This window comes from Alexandromys fortis, unplaced genomic scaffold (genome assembly GCF_014885135.2).
Source record: "Alexandromys fortis isolate MF-2015 unplaced genomic scaffold, M_Fortis_MF-2015_v1.1 scaffold_95, whole genome shotgun sequence".
NCBI lineage: Eukaryota > Metazoa > Chordata > Mammalia > Rodentia > Cricetidae > Alexandromys > Alexandromys fortis.
The window spans coordinates 3,087,930-3,106,854 of record NW_026067990.1 but is presented as its reverse complement, the minus strand read 5'-3'; the positions used below and the strand labels follow the sequence as shown (position 1 = coordinate 3,106,854).

Genomic DNA, 18,925 nt, shown 5'->3' with positions numbered 1-18,925 from the left:
GAAAAAGAAATAACAAATATTATGACTGTGCCTTCATTTGTAAAATCCATTTGCTTTTTGCATGTCATGCTGTACAGTAAAGATAGAATGTTCTCGGCGCTTTTTTTTTTTTTTTTTGAAAAGGAATGTGAGAATGTAGCAGAGATTCCTATGGATACAACATTTTGTTTGTTTCTCAATATCTCTGAAATTGTGTGTACTCTTTTAGGTTGGTTACTGCAAGAAAGCAGAAAAAGAGGTGAAGTCGTGTATTTTCAAAAATTTTTTTTTTTGAATTCAGATTGGTTTTGACACATGACCCAAAGGGAAGAGGAAAAGGGAAAGGGAGCTGGGCTTTGGAGTTAGATAACAAAACGAAGATCAGAGAGGAATATGAGAATGAAAAAGCTTATTTGAAAGTCTCTGAAGATAAGCCATTCCCCAAATTAAACATGTCTGCTGGGGTCATAGTTTTCAGGGAAACGGAGCCTGCATGATGAAGGGGGGGGGGGGGGGGGGGGGGGGGGGGGGGGGGGGGGGGGGGGGGGGGGGGGACAGGAGAGCACTGCGGCAAAGGGTGACTGACGCATCCAGGGACATGTGACCATTCTCTGGTGTAGTGAAGAAAAATTTTCAGGACTCCATCTTGTATAAGAAATTCTATACATCCTAACATGCAAATAATGCTGGAATCATGCTGTGCTGGATCATGAGTTAATTTTGTGTAATGTTCCATTGCTATTTATTTAATTCTTACTTTTTTCCTAGACTTTCTTTTCCGCAATCTCAGAGCTTTCCTATGTTTATTAAAGTATCTCATTATAATGTTGGCTCTTCCTTTATTATAAAAAGACAGTATTGTACAGAACTTGGAAAAATTAAAAGATGACTATAAAGATTATGCGCAATGCCGTAACCTTAGCATATTGCTGTCAGTCTCTTTTCTCTGCATATATACAAATATATGCATAGAAATGCATATTTAATACAAAATAATGATCAGATGTGAAGTCTTTATTCTGCTTTATTCATTAAACGTATTTTATAAATAATTTCTCATATTTTAAAGTATCTCACAGGAATGTTTTTCAGGAATACATAATTTTTGATCTCATGGTGATCACAATACAAATAATAAATGTATAAATATGCTTTTTGCTATAATGATTTAAGGAATATATTTCTACATAAATCTTTGTGCACCCTTCTGTTCTTTCCCCCCTAGGAAAAAATTCAGATGTGGATTTCATGGATCAAATGGGTATGAATCAGTTTCAGGTTTCTTCTCTTGTCAAAAACATCTTGCTTAGTTTGTTTAACATATGTGATTAAAACACTTTCAAGTCATTATTTGCATATATAGTTTTGTCACTTATGATGGCAATTTTGGGGACACATTACTGCTTTATCTTTTAAAATATCTATGCCTGTCAGTTTATTTTTACGTTATCTCTCTTTTTTGAGGTATTCCTCCACATAAACATTCACCTGTATTTTCTCTGGAAATTTAATTAATTAATTTCTTTTACAATTAACTCTGCAATCTGTATAGTATTCATTTTAAATGTGTAGTGTAAAATAGAATCTAATTTTGTGCCTTTTCCAGATAGGTTGCCAATGGTTTCAGCATCTTGAACTGAATAACACAACCTTGTTCCACTGATGTGATGTGTCAACAGCTGTTCTCCCATTAGATAAGGTGTAGCTTTCCAAAGGTCGGCCATTTTCTCTCTACTCAAGATGGCTACATTCCATTATAGTACTTTTACCTTCTTGCTACATCCAGCAGCCTGCTAAAGCACTGTGTTTATATTTTTGCCTTTCAAGAATCCTAGTTCTATGTAGTTTAGAACAGGTATTTTCAAACAAGTTATGTACATGATGCATATATGTTATGTGTGTTTGTGTGTATATATATGTTAAATAGTTAAAATCTTAATAATTATTTTTTACAAATTAGAAGTTAAGGAGTCCAATGTGGTATTCCTTTTGGATGCTCTTGACATTCCAGTTGTGCGTTTAAAAAGTACTTCAGAGATTAATGCTTGTTCTAAAGTTTTTCTGTTCTTCAGGTATTTAAAGAGGTAAAGCTGTGTGGATTCAGTTCCTGGAATTTTCTAGAGAGAAATAAGAGGGAAATGTAAGAAATGTATGAGATGAAGAAACGTTTTCAATTATGTTGCTGGCAGTACAATGATCTCAGAATTTAAAGGATGGAGGTGAGTTTTGGTACTTGCTACCACTGTCATTATCTCTTGAGACAGGAAAACATGGCTATGGTCCATTTCTTTTTACTGCAAGTGGAAGGGTCAAGACATAAAACATGGAGGATTTTAGTAGGAGGTAAGTTAAACAGTAACAGAAGTATTTGACAGTTAAAAATCACCTGCTGTTCTCTGTTGTACCCCTTACTCTCCAGCACAGCGTTTTCCCCCACCCAGCGACTTCAAAGCACTCGTCTTCTCTGACTTTGGAAGGAAAGGGAGGTAAGTAGCAGCTGCTTTCTTTGCCTGCTGTTACTGCAAGGTACTCTTTTGACTCATAGACACAGCTCCAGTCATTTCCTGACTTGCGACATTAGGCTATGATTTGTTTATGACTGAGGCTGGTTTCCCTGGCAACAGGACTTCACCAGAGCATGCGTATTGCCTCATCTGCAGTGGCAGAATGCAGCTGTGGGGCCTTGGGAGGAATCTTGGGGGTCCACAGAGGCTGGAAGAGGTATTCCATAGACATGACATCAGTTTTTTTTCTCCCTAAGCTGACACTGTTATGGTACACAGAGCATTACATTAAAAAAAAAATTCTCAGAAGACTTTGAAATTCTCTCTTTTCTCTCCCAGTACAACTGCAGCCAGTAGTTTCACCAGTGACCATGACATTTTTCTAATTATTAAGGTCCCAGATATTTTTGTGTGGCTATAGGAAAGAGACGGCCTGGATTCGAACCTCCATCTCTTTCTTGTCAGTTGCATGACCACAGAACAGTTTTAGACTTCCTGGGCTTCAGGTTCTTCAGCTGTGAAATGGGAATAATAACAACACATTTAAGAAAAGTGGTACATATTAACTATTAAAGGTGTTATTTATTGTTATTTGTAGATGTTAAAGGAAAACTGTTGGAACCAGACTTGTGCCTGCGCGGTACACTACCTTATCATAATGCTTTTACTGACCAAATGAGAGACACATTTACCCCAACAGAATGCACACAGAATTTACCCCTCTCATGTAGCATACAGATGCCCTGCAACAGGATGTTGCACTACCCCCTGAGGCTCATTAATACATACTACAGTAAATACATTTGCCCCTTATTACATACCTTCCATGTCACTGGGCTCTTTTAGATCAGAGCAGGTTCTCTTCCACACAGAGACCAAGCTAAAGGACCTTTATGAGCCCCACATGATGATTCTTGTCTCACCATGGATACAGTGCCTGTATCTCAACACTGTAGCTCACCTTTACATCCCACGGATCCTGTAAAGAATACATAATGTATACAGACTTCATTTATCCAACACAGATTGCTTCCCAGAGCACATAGATTCTCCCCAGAACACATAAGTACTCAGCACAGCAAGTCTCTCCCTACAGCACAATCACCCCATGTGTGCTCCACCAACTGAACTCCTGGCTGGTGAAGTTCATGGGAAACAGACTTCCCTCACGTCACACTAACACTTGCAAGACCATGTAGCCTTGTCCACAACACACAGATTCTTGTCACATCATGGGAACCTTCACCACAGAGCACAGACTGTCCACACCACAGCAGCATCCCATATTGTACATCGTTTCTCCTTGAACACAGATGTACAACACAGCTAAAATCCCTTGCCATGATACCAAAACTCACCCAAAGGACAAACTCTCCCTCTGACAAATGGAATGATCTTTGTTATATGGTATTTATCTAACAGGACACAGGCTTATCTCTCATTACACACCCTCCTTATTCTGTGCACATTTACCCCATGAAACGTGTTAAACTTATGGTATAGAGACATTCCCCATAACCCTGGACCATGCTCACTCTTCCATCACATATCAGTATAGTAGTATACCCTGAAACACATAGATCATTCCTTGTTAAACAGGATTTTAATTTGATAACACAGTTGCACTACAGTGTGCCAATTCATCTTTTGATAAACATACAATGCAAAGCTGCAGTGCACATACCTGCCTCAGAAGCACGTATTTGCCACACATTACCCAAATCTCCTTCCACGTTTGCAGAATTTCCTTCTAAGGTACTCAAGGCTCCTCCCCACATCCATCACAAAGGTGGGCCACAGTATCCAAAGTTATCCCCCAACACAGGTGTGAAACTATAAGATCTGAACACACACATCAGAGGACGACACTCCATTGCCACAATGCTGAAAATTCTGTAACAGTAATGTATTTTCTATTTCCTCTCACACAATCACTTCTTACAGTGGTTCTATCGTCTAGACACATGCCCCCAAACACACGAAGCCCATGTTTCAGTGACTCTCAGATTTACTACAAAGCACACAGACTGTTTCACTCTTATCTACAAAAAATACCTAGCATATGCACAGAACTCTACCAGAATGCACAAAATCAACTATTAGTATACATACTTGCCTCAAAACTCATATAAATTTTTTCAAACAGTGACACCCTAAATGTACACAAGCCATTCAGGCCACAGACTTGCCCTGTAATACACGCAATCATAATATGTATGTCTTTAAGTTATAGGCTTACCCATGAATGCATAGATTTGTTTTACATTGTGCAGTTACATCACAACACTTCATAATGCAAGTAAAAGCTGCCTATCATGTAGACATATATACACAGAACATGTTACAGATATGTACTATAATACATTATGGACATATATAGCACATGTATTAACTTCACGTTGCATAGATTTCCATTTTAGAGGACAGACATGGTTTACCATATCATTGAGCTTACAATGCTGGCCTACAGCAGAGATACAGCTTGGTATCCTTTAAGAGCAAGGCCTCTGGACCCAGGCTTCCTGGCCTTGCCTCCAGATTCCAGCCTTTCCTAATTATATCACCACAGGTAAGTATATTTCTATGTTCTTTGGTTTACTCATCTGCAAAACAAAGGTGACAGTGGTAGCTACTTTGAAGAATTATCATGAATAAAAAAAAACAACCTAAGCTATGTTTAGTATAATAAAGTGCCTGCTAGAAACGGTTAGATTTATTCATTTACATTACCATCACCTTCCTCCTTCCAACCCACCATTTTTAATAAAGTGGAGGTGCTTATTTAAAGTATCTAAAACCATCTAACAATATAGATTTTTCCACAGTACATAGATTAGTCCTGGAACATAAAGAAATACCCTACTACATACAGACAACACCCCATAATACCTTATACCCTACAGAGTACAGACAGCACACTAAACTAGATGCCACTCACAATGTAAACATTGACAATGGAATTAAGAAATTTGGTCTATAATGCATATGCTCACTTCATATGTACACATTCCCCTTACAACACACAGACTGGGTCTACAATACACAGATTTACCACATATAGCAAAGATCCACATTATATCATATATGTGGTATAACCATAAACTTATATAACCATAAACTTATGTACTGTCTGGCATTCATCCCATTATACGCAAATATTTATTCCAAAGCATGTGGGTTTCTTTGCTATTCACAAACGTGTTCTTAAATTCACACTCCTAAGTTTAGAGGATCATATTTTAATGCATAGCTCCTTCTTATAACACATTTATTTTATTTGACTCATAAACAACTATATGCTTCATACCTCATTACTTACACGTATATCTGATCTATATGAAAACACCCCCACACATATGATCACATATCCCATACGTCACAAATTAACTTTTTTAAAAGTTTAAAATACACGTGTATGGGGGTTCGGCCTGCAAATATGTCCACACACCATATATATGCCTGTTACCCACTGAGGACAGATTAGGGTTTAAGGTCCCCTGGAACCTGAGCTACAGACATTTGTGAGCTTCCCTTTGGGTGCTGAGAATTGACCCTGGGTCCTCTACAAGAGTGGCAAGTGTTCTTAACTACTAAGTCTTTTCCCCAGCCCCCTCCCCCAAGGGTAGCTTTCTAAGGCCTATTTAAGCCCAATCACACAGAGTTATCCCCCTAAACAATTATGTTCTTAAATACCTTACATCTGTATGACAAGGCAGCATCTACACAAAGTCATTTTCAACTTTCAGGCTTGCATTTAAGCAACTAGACTCATAAAAAGCAAAGCCATGCTTACAGTACAAAAACCCAACCCACTGTTCCCAATGTGGCACAAAGCAAAGGCGAACCTCAGCTCACATAAGCTCAAAACAGAGTGCACAAAAAGTTTGGTGAGCTGAAGTTAGATCAACTCCCTATTACAAAGCTTGAACTCAGAGCCCCAACTGCCTAGACTGAAATCCCTAACACATCAATGTAAGTTTATGACCTGAGAAAAATTTTTGGACCACTCTATGCCTTTTCTGATCTATAAATTTAGAATAATAATGATTCCTGTACCTACAATTGTTAAGAGGAACAAATGGGTTAATGCTTCTAAAGTCTTTACAACAGTATCTGATCTGCTGATACTGCTGTTGTTAACATGCACTAAACTGGACAATAAAATGGTAAGATTCAACTAAAACCAACCCTTCTACACATTCCCTGTCCTCCATGAAGCACACAGTCTAATCACAAGCTATGCTTTGACCACTACATCTGTGTTGACTGTATTTAGGTCACATTTAGATTCACCTATACATGGTGTCTACACAGCATATATACTCACCACATGACACTTAGATACACTGTGTAGTATACACAATACAGTGCATAAATACAGAAATTCATCCATATAAAGACTCATCTAATTTTTACCAAATGCTCTAACACATGCTCCTATACATACATACATACATACAGACAGACAGACACACACACACACACATACATATGTTATGTATTCTATACACTCCCAACCCAGATAACTCAGTTTAAAATAATCCACAGCACACAAATTTCTTCAAAATACAGAAGTCATGGCACAATACAAACCTTACCACAGTGAAGAGACTAGCTTCATAACTCAGAAATTAGGGCCTGCCCTACAACACACAAATTCTACCTAGTATCCAGATATACTGTTCTAGTGAAATACTGGCTTATCTATACAATATGGTGCATCATGAACACCAGTATATTGGCCAACATACATTAACTATTTCATAATGCATATATACACAAACCATACGTAGAACTATTTCACCTCACCCAGATATTCCTTATATCATGTAAATTGACTTCCAGCTGCCAGACATATCCTAAAACATGGAGGAAGTGCCCCATAGTCAATAGTATCTCCCTACAGCATACAGATTGGCAGCACGGAATACATTCTTTTTACTGTAATTTTTGTCATAGAAGCACACTCTACACAAGACAAAATGCACGGATATGCTCTGTAGCACATAGATGTAATGAAGAAGTTCAAGACATGTCATGTAGTGACCAAATATTCACATTGTACATAATCACACCCCAAATACCAGATTAGCCTGCCGATCAATGAATAAAGTTCACAATACAGAGACATGCTTTGCAATATATGTACACACAGATTTTTACTATCAACACACGGGCTGTATCCACACAATTCCCCCTTCCCTCTATAAAATCTAGGTCAGCATCAGAAGAAACAATGAAGAATATGCAAAGGGACAACAAGGCAAAGATATACTCCACCTCAACCAGAAAATATCCTCACAACACGTAAAGAAACCGAGCAACACACATGACACCAAAACTTGTAACACCCAGACTCATGCGAAGCACACAGGCTGATCCTGTCATCCCAGCATTGCCCACTATCACCTGACTCACTAGGTTCACCCCAGAAAACCTTAACAGGAGTATACAGGCATAGCCTGTAGTTATTTCTAAAACTAATAGCTTATCTCTGAAAATACCTTCTTAACAATGCAAACATCTCCAAGCAATTAGAAGTCTGGATAATTCATGGACACTTTCTACAGTTGCAGGTGCGCTTCACCATATTAAGAATCGCTGTAACACGGTTATACATGCCCCCATACAAATTCCATGAAACCCAGGCCTTTCCTTAATTTTCTTCAATTTGTCCTATAATATACATGATCTCCAGACAACATCTACTAGTCTTAAAACGTAGTCTCGTGATGATGTAGCTGACAATGGTTGGGGCTGTAGCTTAGTAGGTAGAATATAAGAGAGCACTGGGTTTCATTCCCAGCACTGCATAAAACTGGCTATGGTGATGTGTACCTGTAACCGTAGTGCTCAGGAGGATCAGAAGTTCAAGATCATCCCTAGCTACACAGCGAGTTCAAAACCAACCTGGGATGCATGAGAGCATGTCTGAAAACAAACAAAATCAAACCAATTAAACAATAAACCAAAACAATAACAAGAAAGAAGTACTTGAGAAAGTTCACATGAACACTATGATGCTAGACATGCCCTCCGCATCTCCATCTTACTGTAGTGTACTGACCAAGTGCCACTCCAAGACATCCAGATCAATACATGAGATTCAGATCTGCCCTATAAAACCATGCCTGCCATGCACAGCTGAAAACATCACAGATTATTCAAGCACCTCCAACTAACTAAACTTGCTTAAAATCCTAGGCTTGACCCACAGTATGTTGTTATTGTTATTTGCTTTTAAAATATCAAACTGGTTCACAGTACATAGAAACTTGATAAAGCATAGAAGAATCTACAGTACACTGCTATATAATGCCCATAATGTCTTGACTCCCTTCATAATACCTCCAATGAGCAGATGTGCTCCCATATTGTTAGGTTTATACCACAATATACAGATTGTCTCACCAATAAAAATATGAGCCCCACAGAACATGTGCATACTGACAGCTATTAAGTAAGGCCATACACTCAAGGTAAGTAGTGATGATAACAATGATGATGGCAATAATATCAACAAGACACAGATCTACTCTGCAGCACCAGACTAGCTCCATAATATACTCCTTCCCCCTCTACATTATCCACACTGGTTTTAGAGCAGAAGTCTGAAATGCTGAAAAACATTGAGATGAAGCTCTTAACATATATATCACTTCAATTCATTGCATACCTTGGCTTACCACACAGGACCTGGACTCCCCGAACTGTTGAGGCCTAGCCTGTTCAGACAGCTCTCACAGCACAATTATACAGTTGTGTTTTCCACAATATACTATTGTTAATACCCCTCAGCTCTTTGAAAGTCTTGCTTAGAAAATCTTGGACAACATATCAAAAAACTTCAATAATCTTTATATACATACACTGTGTAATATTGCAATTCCCTCCATAAGACTTAAAAATATGCAGCAATAGTGTTTATTTACCCTGTAATACTTGTATTTTCACATGACACCCTTTACCCACTACCAACTGAGATACCTTGTACATTGAATCTAACCCAGTGAGACTCATACTGCCCCACAAACCAGACTTTCATTGCTCATGTCCTACAAGGAATGCAAACCAGCCCCCTAAGATAAGATGTCTACATTCAACAAACTTTATTCCAAATTCAGACACTTATCAGGCAATGAGAAATTTGACACTTTAACACAAAAGTTTGCCTCATACTAAACAGGAAGGATTGAAACCAAACTTACAGTATGAAGCTAGACACCGGTACTCCACATTTACAGAAACTCCCACAGCAAGATCTATGCTTGTCCTACAGTATGTAGACATACCAACTACACATTTATATGCCTCAAAGACATATATCTCCATAATATATTTTGACTTTAAAAATATGTTTGGATCAATCTAGCATCTAGATGATTACCAGAATGCATACACACCCTTGACCCATCCTCTGGGCAGCATTTCTAGTGTGCATGCTCACTCCCAACACTATCCTATCAAAGTTCATAGTTACTCTTTACAGCCCCACAGTTGCCAGTTTTCAGGCCTTCTCCTATATCTAGACTCACTCGGAAGCATCTAGGACTCAATCGTGCATACAGACTAAGCCCACATTAGAGTGTGTGAACAATGTAGAATTTCACCAAGTTCAGACCTGAAAATGCAGAATTTTCTCACAGTCTCACATCATGCCACATCGACACATGGCCTGAAATGCACGACATATGCATGGAAACAGTACATAAGGGTACTAATACACAAGAAATAAGGCACAGACATCATAATGGGCAAAAATGCCATACCATAAAAACGCAATCATCAAACACCTAACAAAAAGGCCCACGATTCACAATACATTCAATTACATAATGACATGCCTCATAATAGACAGAACTGTGTCTTACTTTAGACTGAATTTACAAAACATAGCACAGACTCCATCACACCCCAGCCTTACATTTATTCATTTAGAACCCTAGCAAACCTCATACCACATTGAGTTAACCTATGTATTGCAGACCTGCCCCCATAATACACAGAGCTGCAACAGACCAAAACCACTAGAAATGACATGTTATATGCAAGATGAACCCCAGACTTGAGGTACTTCATCCCTATTGATTTTACACGGAGACATGTCTAAAATGCAAAACTTGGCTTCCTCCAACATAGCATCTCAAGAGTGATAGACTCCAACACCTGGATATGCCCTGAAACATGAGGATATGTTCTAGAGCCAATGACCATGACTTGCAATGAACTTGAGCTCATCTAGAAAATTATGGTCATGAAAGCCATGGCACTATACAAAACACTTAGACTTCACACCAAATTCACAATACTCGTAATACAATCATAGAGCCAGCCTGCAATCTATGACGTTACCTCAGCAGGCTGCCCTTTCCCCCTTTAATGCAGAACACAATTTCACAGTTCACACACATACCCCATTAGGCATAGACCAGCAACACAAGAAATTCCCTCAGAAGGTCTCCAGCTCAGTAACTCTTCAAACCACCCTGTTCTTGTTCATAACACCTAGAGCCACATTTTTATCAGAATGACAGCACACAACATGACTATTTGTTACTCTAAAGACAAAGAGACTGGACAAAGAGACTGCCTTTTCAACAGGAAGATCTCTACAGCACCCAGACTCACTTCACCTTATCAAACTTGCCCGATCATATCTAGCAGCCTTGTATTAGCACACAGAAATGCGCTGATCAGCCAAGAAATTAACCTAGCTCCACAGTTTTCTTAGATGGGTGTAATATACACATAGCACGATGCAGACAAAAACTATGCATAGGAAGACATAATCCACACCATTCATGTGACATCATACAGCAACTTGCCCCACATTTGACATGCTCAGAGATTCATTTAATTAGACAAAACTCAGTATACCACACTGAAAAATCTAACAGTGTCTAGATCTTTATATAATGGTATTCACATGCTTTGAGACACACATGCACAGAGGCATAATTGTGATAAAAAAAACTGCAGGAACATGCTCATGCCTACATATACAAAAAGTTCTGCTCATCATTAAAACACATGAATATGCATGTATACATAAATATGCACAAATCAAGACATTTGGGTATACATACAGAAATGCGTAAGCACATATCTGTGACAGAGATGCCTAAGCAGATTTCTACACACAAACAAAACAAAAGTGGACTCATGAAGAGATTTCTACATGCATAGCAATACATATATTTATGGAGTTGTATATACAGTTATATTGATCAAGGATTTACATATTGATAAACACATCTACAGAAACATTGAACTACACAAATAGACATACAGACAAAGGGATGCTCTCAAAATGTATGCAGACAAGCATATTTATGTTTAAATTTTATAGCAACTTATTCAGACTAATAAGAGTGTGCTTAGATTCATGTATGTCCAGAAACGGATTCCTATCAACCCAGACATGTACAAAGAATCATAGTTGTACACCCTATATCTATATTTGAAGATGGCACAGAAAGGTGTACAGAGATGTATAGACAATTTCATAAACTTGCAGAAAGCAATGCGCCAGTTTACAATCACAGTGCTCCATATGCATATACCTGTGTAAACACTTGGATGGAGATGCATCGAGAATTTTTCAAACTTGTGCACACAGTACTCTATAAATGCACTTGTTTACATAGACATAATTGCAAATACAGATAGGCACTTGGATGTCATATATTCTCACAAAATGGCTAGGTAGACCATATCTTAAACACAAAGAGATGTACATATATACTTAAAAATAACAAAACACATAAAAATACATTCGCAAACATGTACAGACTTGCAGTTGCACACATGTACAGATAGTTCCTTACATGTTAACGAATCCATGTGTTGTTGCACATACTCATTAAAGTAATTTACATATGGTCTCCTAAGCTTTTAATGATGTTCATCAAACAGACAAATACACACATAAATAAGCATATGCTAAAATGAGTGTATAGATGCATGCCTTAGGACTTTATGCTACAAATAGAAACAGATCTGCATACACAAGACACATGTGGATTTATATTGTGAAAACCTTTCTTTCTTTCTTCTTCTTTTTTTTTTTTTTTTTGAGACAAGGTTTCTCTGTAGCTTTGGTGCCTGTCCTGGAACTACTAGCTCTTGTAGACCAGGCTGGCCTTGAAATCACAGAGATCCTCCTGCCTCTGCCTCCTGAGTGCTGGGATTAAAGGTGTGAATTACCACTGCCCAGCTGAAAACATAGATTTCTGACCACTTATAAATAGACATACAAACACTTTTAAAACTAACTCATTTAATGTGTGTTTTTTTTTTTTGCCGTTGTTTTTAGTCTCTTTGAGAGAACAACAATTATCAACCCCTCTAAGTTGACGATACCATTAAATGTAGGCGGGAAAATTACCAAAAATATCTTTAGGACACGTGATTGTGCACACACACTTTCATAAGTACAGAGTCATAAATATAATTCACACAGAAGCATATAAATATAAATGTATGCAGGCAAATAAAGAAAATACATATATAGATAGACATACCTATCCATCATCAAAATGTCATACTTTAATACTTAAATGTTAGGTATTGAAATATAATACAAAATGAATACTTCATCTTCATCCAAGTTCTGACACATACTTGCCATGTGTGTGATGTGTGGCCTTTTTTCTTGCCTTCCCAACCTGTAACATAGGAGTATCCATAGCACTTACCTTTCAGGATTCTTGGAGAATTTGTATAATGGAACACTTTGCATTGTGCTTAGAATATCATGCATTTAGTTGGCGCTGCCATTACTTTTTTGTGTTAGATACAAACTGTTTAGCTGTATAGGATTAGATTTTTATATTGAATTTTCATTTTGTCATAGACATTTTATATTTGTGAATATGCCAATAAAGATTAGTTTATTAACAAAAATAGACTACAATCATGAAACAAGGTCATTCCCGAAATTCTCAGAGATGGTAAGAATTAGCTGCTGTCCTTGGCAAAGAGACTGCAGATTTGTTTCCTGGTATTTCTGCTATTGGTATATATATATACAATTAAACCGCACCGTTCCATGCCAGCGAATCTTCATTGTCCCATCTGTAAATATAATTTTCCTTTCTACAGGACCTGGGAAGATTGAGACAGCTCACGGTGCAAAATGGAGAAAGGGCTTCATGGATGGTGTGCATTTGCCACCTAGTGACCAAAGTGAGTAAGTACAGTATTTGCGCGTAACCACACTTTCCCAACTACTACCACCCTGAAGAACTGTGCACATGAGTTAGCGCACACTACATTTTAGTGACTTCTTCTGTATCCTGAAATGCAAGTAGTAATCAAATAAAATTTCACCTTTCACAAAAGCCTAGCCCCATTTCCTTTCTTTCTGGGTTTTCCAACACCATTCTCTAGCAGTGGTCTTCATACCTGCTAATAATGTGCCACCTAACTGCACTTTGAAAAAGCCACAGCTCCGAGGGTGACTATTGTTTCTAATGCCCCGCTTTTCTTCTATTCCACTCGGAAAGAGCCAAATGTCTTGCATAGACTAGGAACCTGCCCTGACATTGAGCTACATCCCTAGCCCTTATTTCTCATTTTTACTAATGAGAACGCAGGTAGCTTTGTTCATGCAAATAATTAAAAATGAATAGAATTCATATTCATGTCACAAGTAAAACCACACGCAATGACCTATATATGAACCTATCTTTTAGTCTGAAGTGGTGGTGCGCACTTGTAGTTAGTTGCAGTACTTAGAAGATAGAGGCAGGAGGATTTTAAGGTTTAGGCCAACATCAGCTTCAGGCCAATGCCAGCTATGTAGTAAGATCCTCTTTCAAAAGGATTTTAAGATGTGAATGTAGAAATAGAACAATTTGAGAAGAGTAAGGGATTCGATGGAAGTGAGGGAGGTGAGAGGATACTGGGTAAATATGATCAAAACACAATTTATACATTTATGCGTCCACGAAAGCTATTGTGTATAATGTATACTAATGAAAAACAGAAAACAGAACCAAAAATGATTGAACTAAAAATATTTTTGATGATTTTTAAAAAATAATAAATAAAATTTTAATAGACAACTTGAGTACTATTTTTAATTTCATGAAAACAAAGGGCTCCATGATTTATGAAAGGATGTAATGGAGCGATTAATGTTTTCAGTTTTTAGGAAGCTTATCAGGATAGTTTTATGAATACTTATCAAATGACTATTAGATTTATTATGCTTTGATGTGGGGGGCACTCATTTTAGCCTACAACCCTTAGTAAAGATTGGGAGAATTGAAATAGCTAGGTCAGAATGTGCTTGTCAAAGCAATACTCTGAATAAACTGCTTTCAATTTGCTGCATACTTAAAATATAAAAATTTGAAACTACAGATTTGAAGCAATAACTTCACAGAAAATATTCAATTATAATTTAATTGGGAAAAGCACAGTTCACATCAAGATAATCAGCCTAATCAGATTTACTTTTGAGAATATCAGCCTTAATTTTTTTAATGAAAAAAGCATTAATCTATATTTTTGAATGGTTATCAAAACCACAGAGAAATTAATTAAGGACTACTTCCTGAATAATAATAAGGCAAATATTAGATTAAAACATAGTGATGAATTTTATCCACTTGAATTAATAAATTATTTTAGTTCTGGTGTATAGTTTTAAATTAATGTAATACATAGCTGACACTGTGTCATATGAGCCAACAAATCTGTTCCTATGGATAGCTTCCTCTGGCAAATACATATGCGTTTGCTTTTTAAAACATTGATGCTGAGTTCATGGGAATTGTTGATTGTACATAGTGAACTTTATTAGACTAGAGAATTAAACTTTTCAACAATGTTATTATATAAAAGGTTATATGTTGTTAAAAACTAAGTAGCACTTTCTTTTATAATGTAATATAGATAATTTTTATATTATGAGACAATTTTAAGATGAAATAAAAGTTGATTTTAATTGGAAAAGATATTACACAATATGCACAGAAAAGTTCTAGACTAATTTAATTGAAAAAAATAACGTATTTTCTGAGCATAAATTTTGCCAGAATAAACATTATTTTAGTGCTGGAGAGCATCCACTTACAGTTAAAAGAACTCACTAGTGATAGATACTGCTGCACATTTGGTTTATTCTTTTCTATTGAAAGTAAATTAGTGGTTAATATTATTGATAGCTGGAAATATAATTCTTAATTTTAGCATTTTGGGGTGAAATTTTTCTAATGTGGGCCATTTTGGGGAGATAATAGATATGAAGTTTAACATCTGAGAATAGGTTCTCTGATACCATCCCCACTCATGAAGAATTCATGCATCAGGAATCAAGACTGTCTCCCAGCAGGCTTAGTCTAGAGCATTGTCATTATTGAAATAATTCGTTTACAAGACGAGCTAGTTACCATGGTTGAATTTCTGAAAATGCTTCTATGATTGATCTATGGAGTGGAATAGTTTTGTTTGGTTTATAAATACTTGTACTGATTAAGCCAACCTCAGTCAGTATAGGAGATATAAAAACATGTATTTACACTTAAAATATGTGATATTCTGCACGGTGATATTTTGCTTTGTTCAGCTAAATAAATACAATGAAAATTAATTTTGTTTTATTTTTAAACCTTTTCAAGTGTTGCAACATGAAAGTTTAAATTTAAACCTGGGATTTGCATTATATGTATTGTGTTAATAGCACACACGTTGCTCTGGACCTTCTAACCTCTCAATGCGTAAGGAAGGACAATTAGGGTCCGAGCCAGGTGTTGTATATTGCTATTTTGATGTTATCAGTACCTTATTCTAGTATTTGTGATTTCTTCTTGGGGAATTTTCAATTGTAAAACAAAACAAATCAGACCCCAACAAGATAAAAAGTATTTGAAGAGTAATCTTTAGCGCCTAGAAAGTTTCCTAGTGTAGAATTGAGAAGGCCTCTCAGAGGTTGCACATGAAGTATCTCAAACTTTCCAACTCCTAGAAGTGGCTGTTACGTTATGCTGAAGCTTTAAGTGTCTCGTTGTATATGGAATGTTTCCAGTGTAATAAAGATGTAATGTTAGGGATAAATCCATTTGTCGAAAATTCTCATGAAATGCTTCCTTATCCACAGATTTGAACTTTAAACCTGCTGAAGGAGCTTTATAACACTCACTTGGGGGCCAATCTTTAGGATAAGTCATAGTGTAACTGCAGCCATCATGATTTTGCATACACACACACACACACACACACACACACACACGAAGTGATAACTCCTAGTGTTCTGTAACTTGGCCCAGTGTCATCAGTGTAGTATACCATTAGTTTGCATTTATATTCTGATTTCAGAGTTATATTCTGATTTCATAGGTATATTCTGATTTCATATGTATAGACACATTAAAAATAACATCATTATCAGGGCAAATAGGGTTTTTGCAGTAGCATTCACTACAGAAGTAAAATAGTACCTCAACTGAAGCTGCTATATGCTAGCGGAAAGATGATTTCCAGGTCATCTTGGCAGTACTTTATGTTTCTGATGGAGACAGTGACTGTTTACTTTATCTCACATTATACCTTCTACATTGCTGACCAAAGGGTTGATGGCTCCCTCTCTGCTCCTCAGCACCATTGGGCTTGGAAAATTCATCTTTCTAAAACTTTATGTCAATAGGGAATTCTTGAACTCTTCTGTGGGTAGTAAGCTTGCATTCAGAAGGCTTTCCCAGTAGAACTGCACTCTAGAAAAGTCTGCTGGAAAAAAAAAATGTGTGTGCTATGATTTCAATTATTTAATAGGACTTATGAAATCATTCTTTGTTGAATACTTAAAAGCCACCAATTACACCATATTTATTTTAGTATGTAGGGCACTTAGCTTGATTAATATACGGCATACTTGTGGGGTTCCTGTGAGAGGCAATGGTCTTAGTATTAAGGTAAGTTAATTTCCTGTTGCCTAAGTAAGGATAAGTATTTCAGTCATTTGAGATTTGCTCTTAGATTTTTGTATTAAATCTAATGTATCAAAAGACAGGAAAGGGAAAACAGTCTCTTTCCTGTACCTGATCAAATAGATACAGACTGCTTGTTTTTCTTTCTCTGTACCACTTGCTCATTTGTTGAAACATGAGCCTATTTCAAATGCAAATGATTAAATGGATTATTCCCGCCCCCACACCCAAACACATAGAAAATTTGATTCTGATGGCCTAGAAAGGGCCAAGTGGTATATAGAGGAATTATCTGCCGTGGTAGTTGTGTTGAGAACTTTAGTGGGAGTGATCATGAAGCCTACTTTGGTTTTTCATGCCTCTCTCATCACCACACTGTTAAGACCGAACATCACAAGCTGGAAAACAGATTAATTACAAATAATAGCATTTTGTTTGGTTTCTAGATTTTTTCTTTTTTTATTGAAAAAAAGAAAAAAATTCCGCCTCCTCCCAGCCGCCCATTTCCCTCCCCCTCCTCCCACTCCTCTCCCCTCCCCCCACTACTGTCCCCCTCCCTCTCCAATCCGAAGAGCAGTCAGGGTTCCCTGCTCTGTGGAAAGTCCAAGGTCCTCCCCCCTCCATCCAGGTCTAGGAAGGTGAGCATCCAAACTGGCTAGGCTCCCACCAAGCCGGAACATGAAGTAGGATCAAAACCCAGTGCCATTGTCCTTGGCTCCTCATCAGCTCTCATTATCGGCCATGTTCAGAGAGTCCGGTTTTATCCCATGGTTTTTCAGTCGTAGTCCAGCTGGCCTTGGTGAGCTCCCAATAGATCAGCCCCACTGTCTCCGTGGGTGGGTGCACTCCTCGTGGTCCTGACTTCCTTGCTCATGTTCTCCCTCCTGCTCCTCATTGGGACCTTGGGAGCTCAGTCCGGTGCTTCAATGTGGGTCTCTGTATCTATCTCCATCCATTGCCAGATGAAGGTTCTATGGTGATATGCAAGATATTCATCAGTATGGCTATAGGACAGGGCCATTTAAGGTTCCCTCTCCTCAGCTGTCCAAGGAACTAACTGGGGATATGGTCCTGGGCACCTGGGAACTCCTCTAGGTTCAAGTCTCTTGCCAACCATAATATGGCTCCCTTAATTAAGATATATACTTCCCTGCTCCCATATCCACCCTTCCTTTATCCAAAACATCCCATTTCCCCGTGTGCCCCCCATCCTCCCCTTTCAGTTTTCTCTTCCCATCTCCCCTTACCCCCATCCCACCCCACCCCCAAGATCCCAATTTTTTGCCCGGCAATCTTGTCTACTTTCCATATCCAGTAGGATAACTATATGTTTTTCTTTGGGTTCATTTTCTTATTTAGCTTCTTTAGGATCACAAATTATAGACTCAATGTCCTTTATTTATGGCTAGAAACCAATTATGAGTGAGTACATCCCATGTTCATCTTTTTGGGTCTGGGTTACCTCACTCAGGATAGTGTTTTCTATTTCCATCCATTTGCAGGCAAAAT

The 18,925-nt window shown here is 37.6% G+C and overlaps 1 protein-coding gene across 2 annotated transcripts in view; it reads left to right on the top strand.

Annotated features, from left to right (window-relative positions):
- Positions 1-1,236: 1,236 nt before the first annotated feature.
- Positions 1,237-18,925, top strand: part of LOC126512091 (uncharacterized) — a 63,307-nt gene continuing 45,618 nt past the window's right edge. For both annotated transcript variants that reach the window (XM_050159652.1, XM_050159653.1), the window contains exons 1-4: positions 1,237-1,694; positions 2,052-2,198; positions 2,399-2,465; positions 13,587-13,670. Coding sequence is in view for 1 of the 2 variants with exons in the window: in XM_050159653.1 (XP_050015610.1) it covers positions 2,193-2,198; positions 2,399-2,465; positions 13,587-13,670 (157 nt within the window). In the remaining variant the exon portion in view is untranslated. The remainder of the gene's footprint in view (positions 1,695-2,051; positions 2,199-2,398; positions 2,466-13,586; positions 13,671-18,925) is intronic.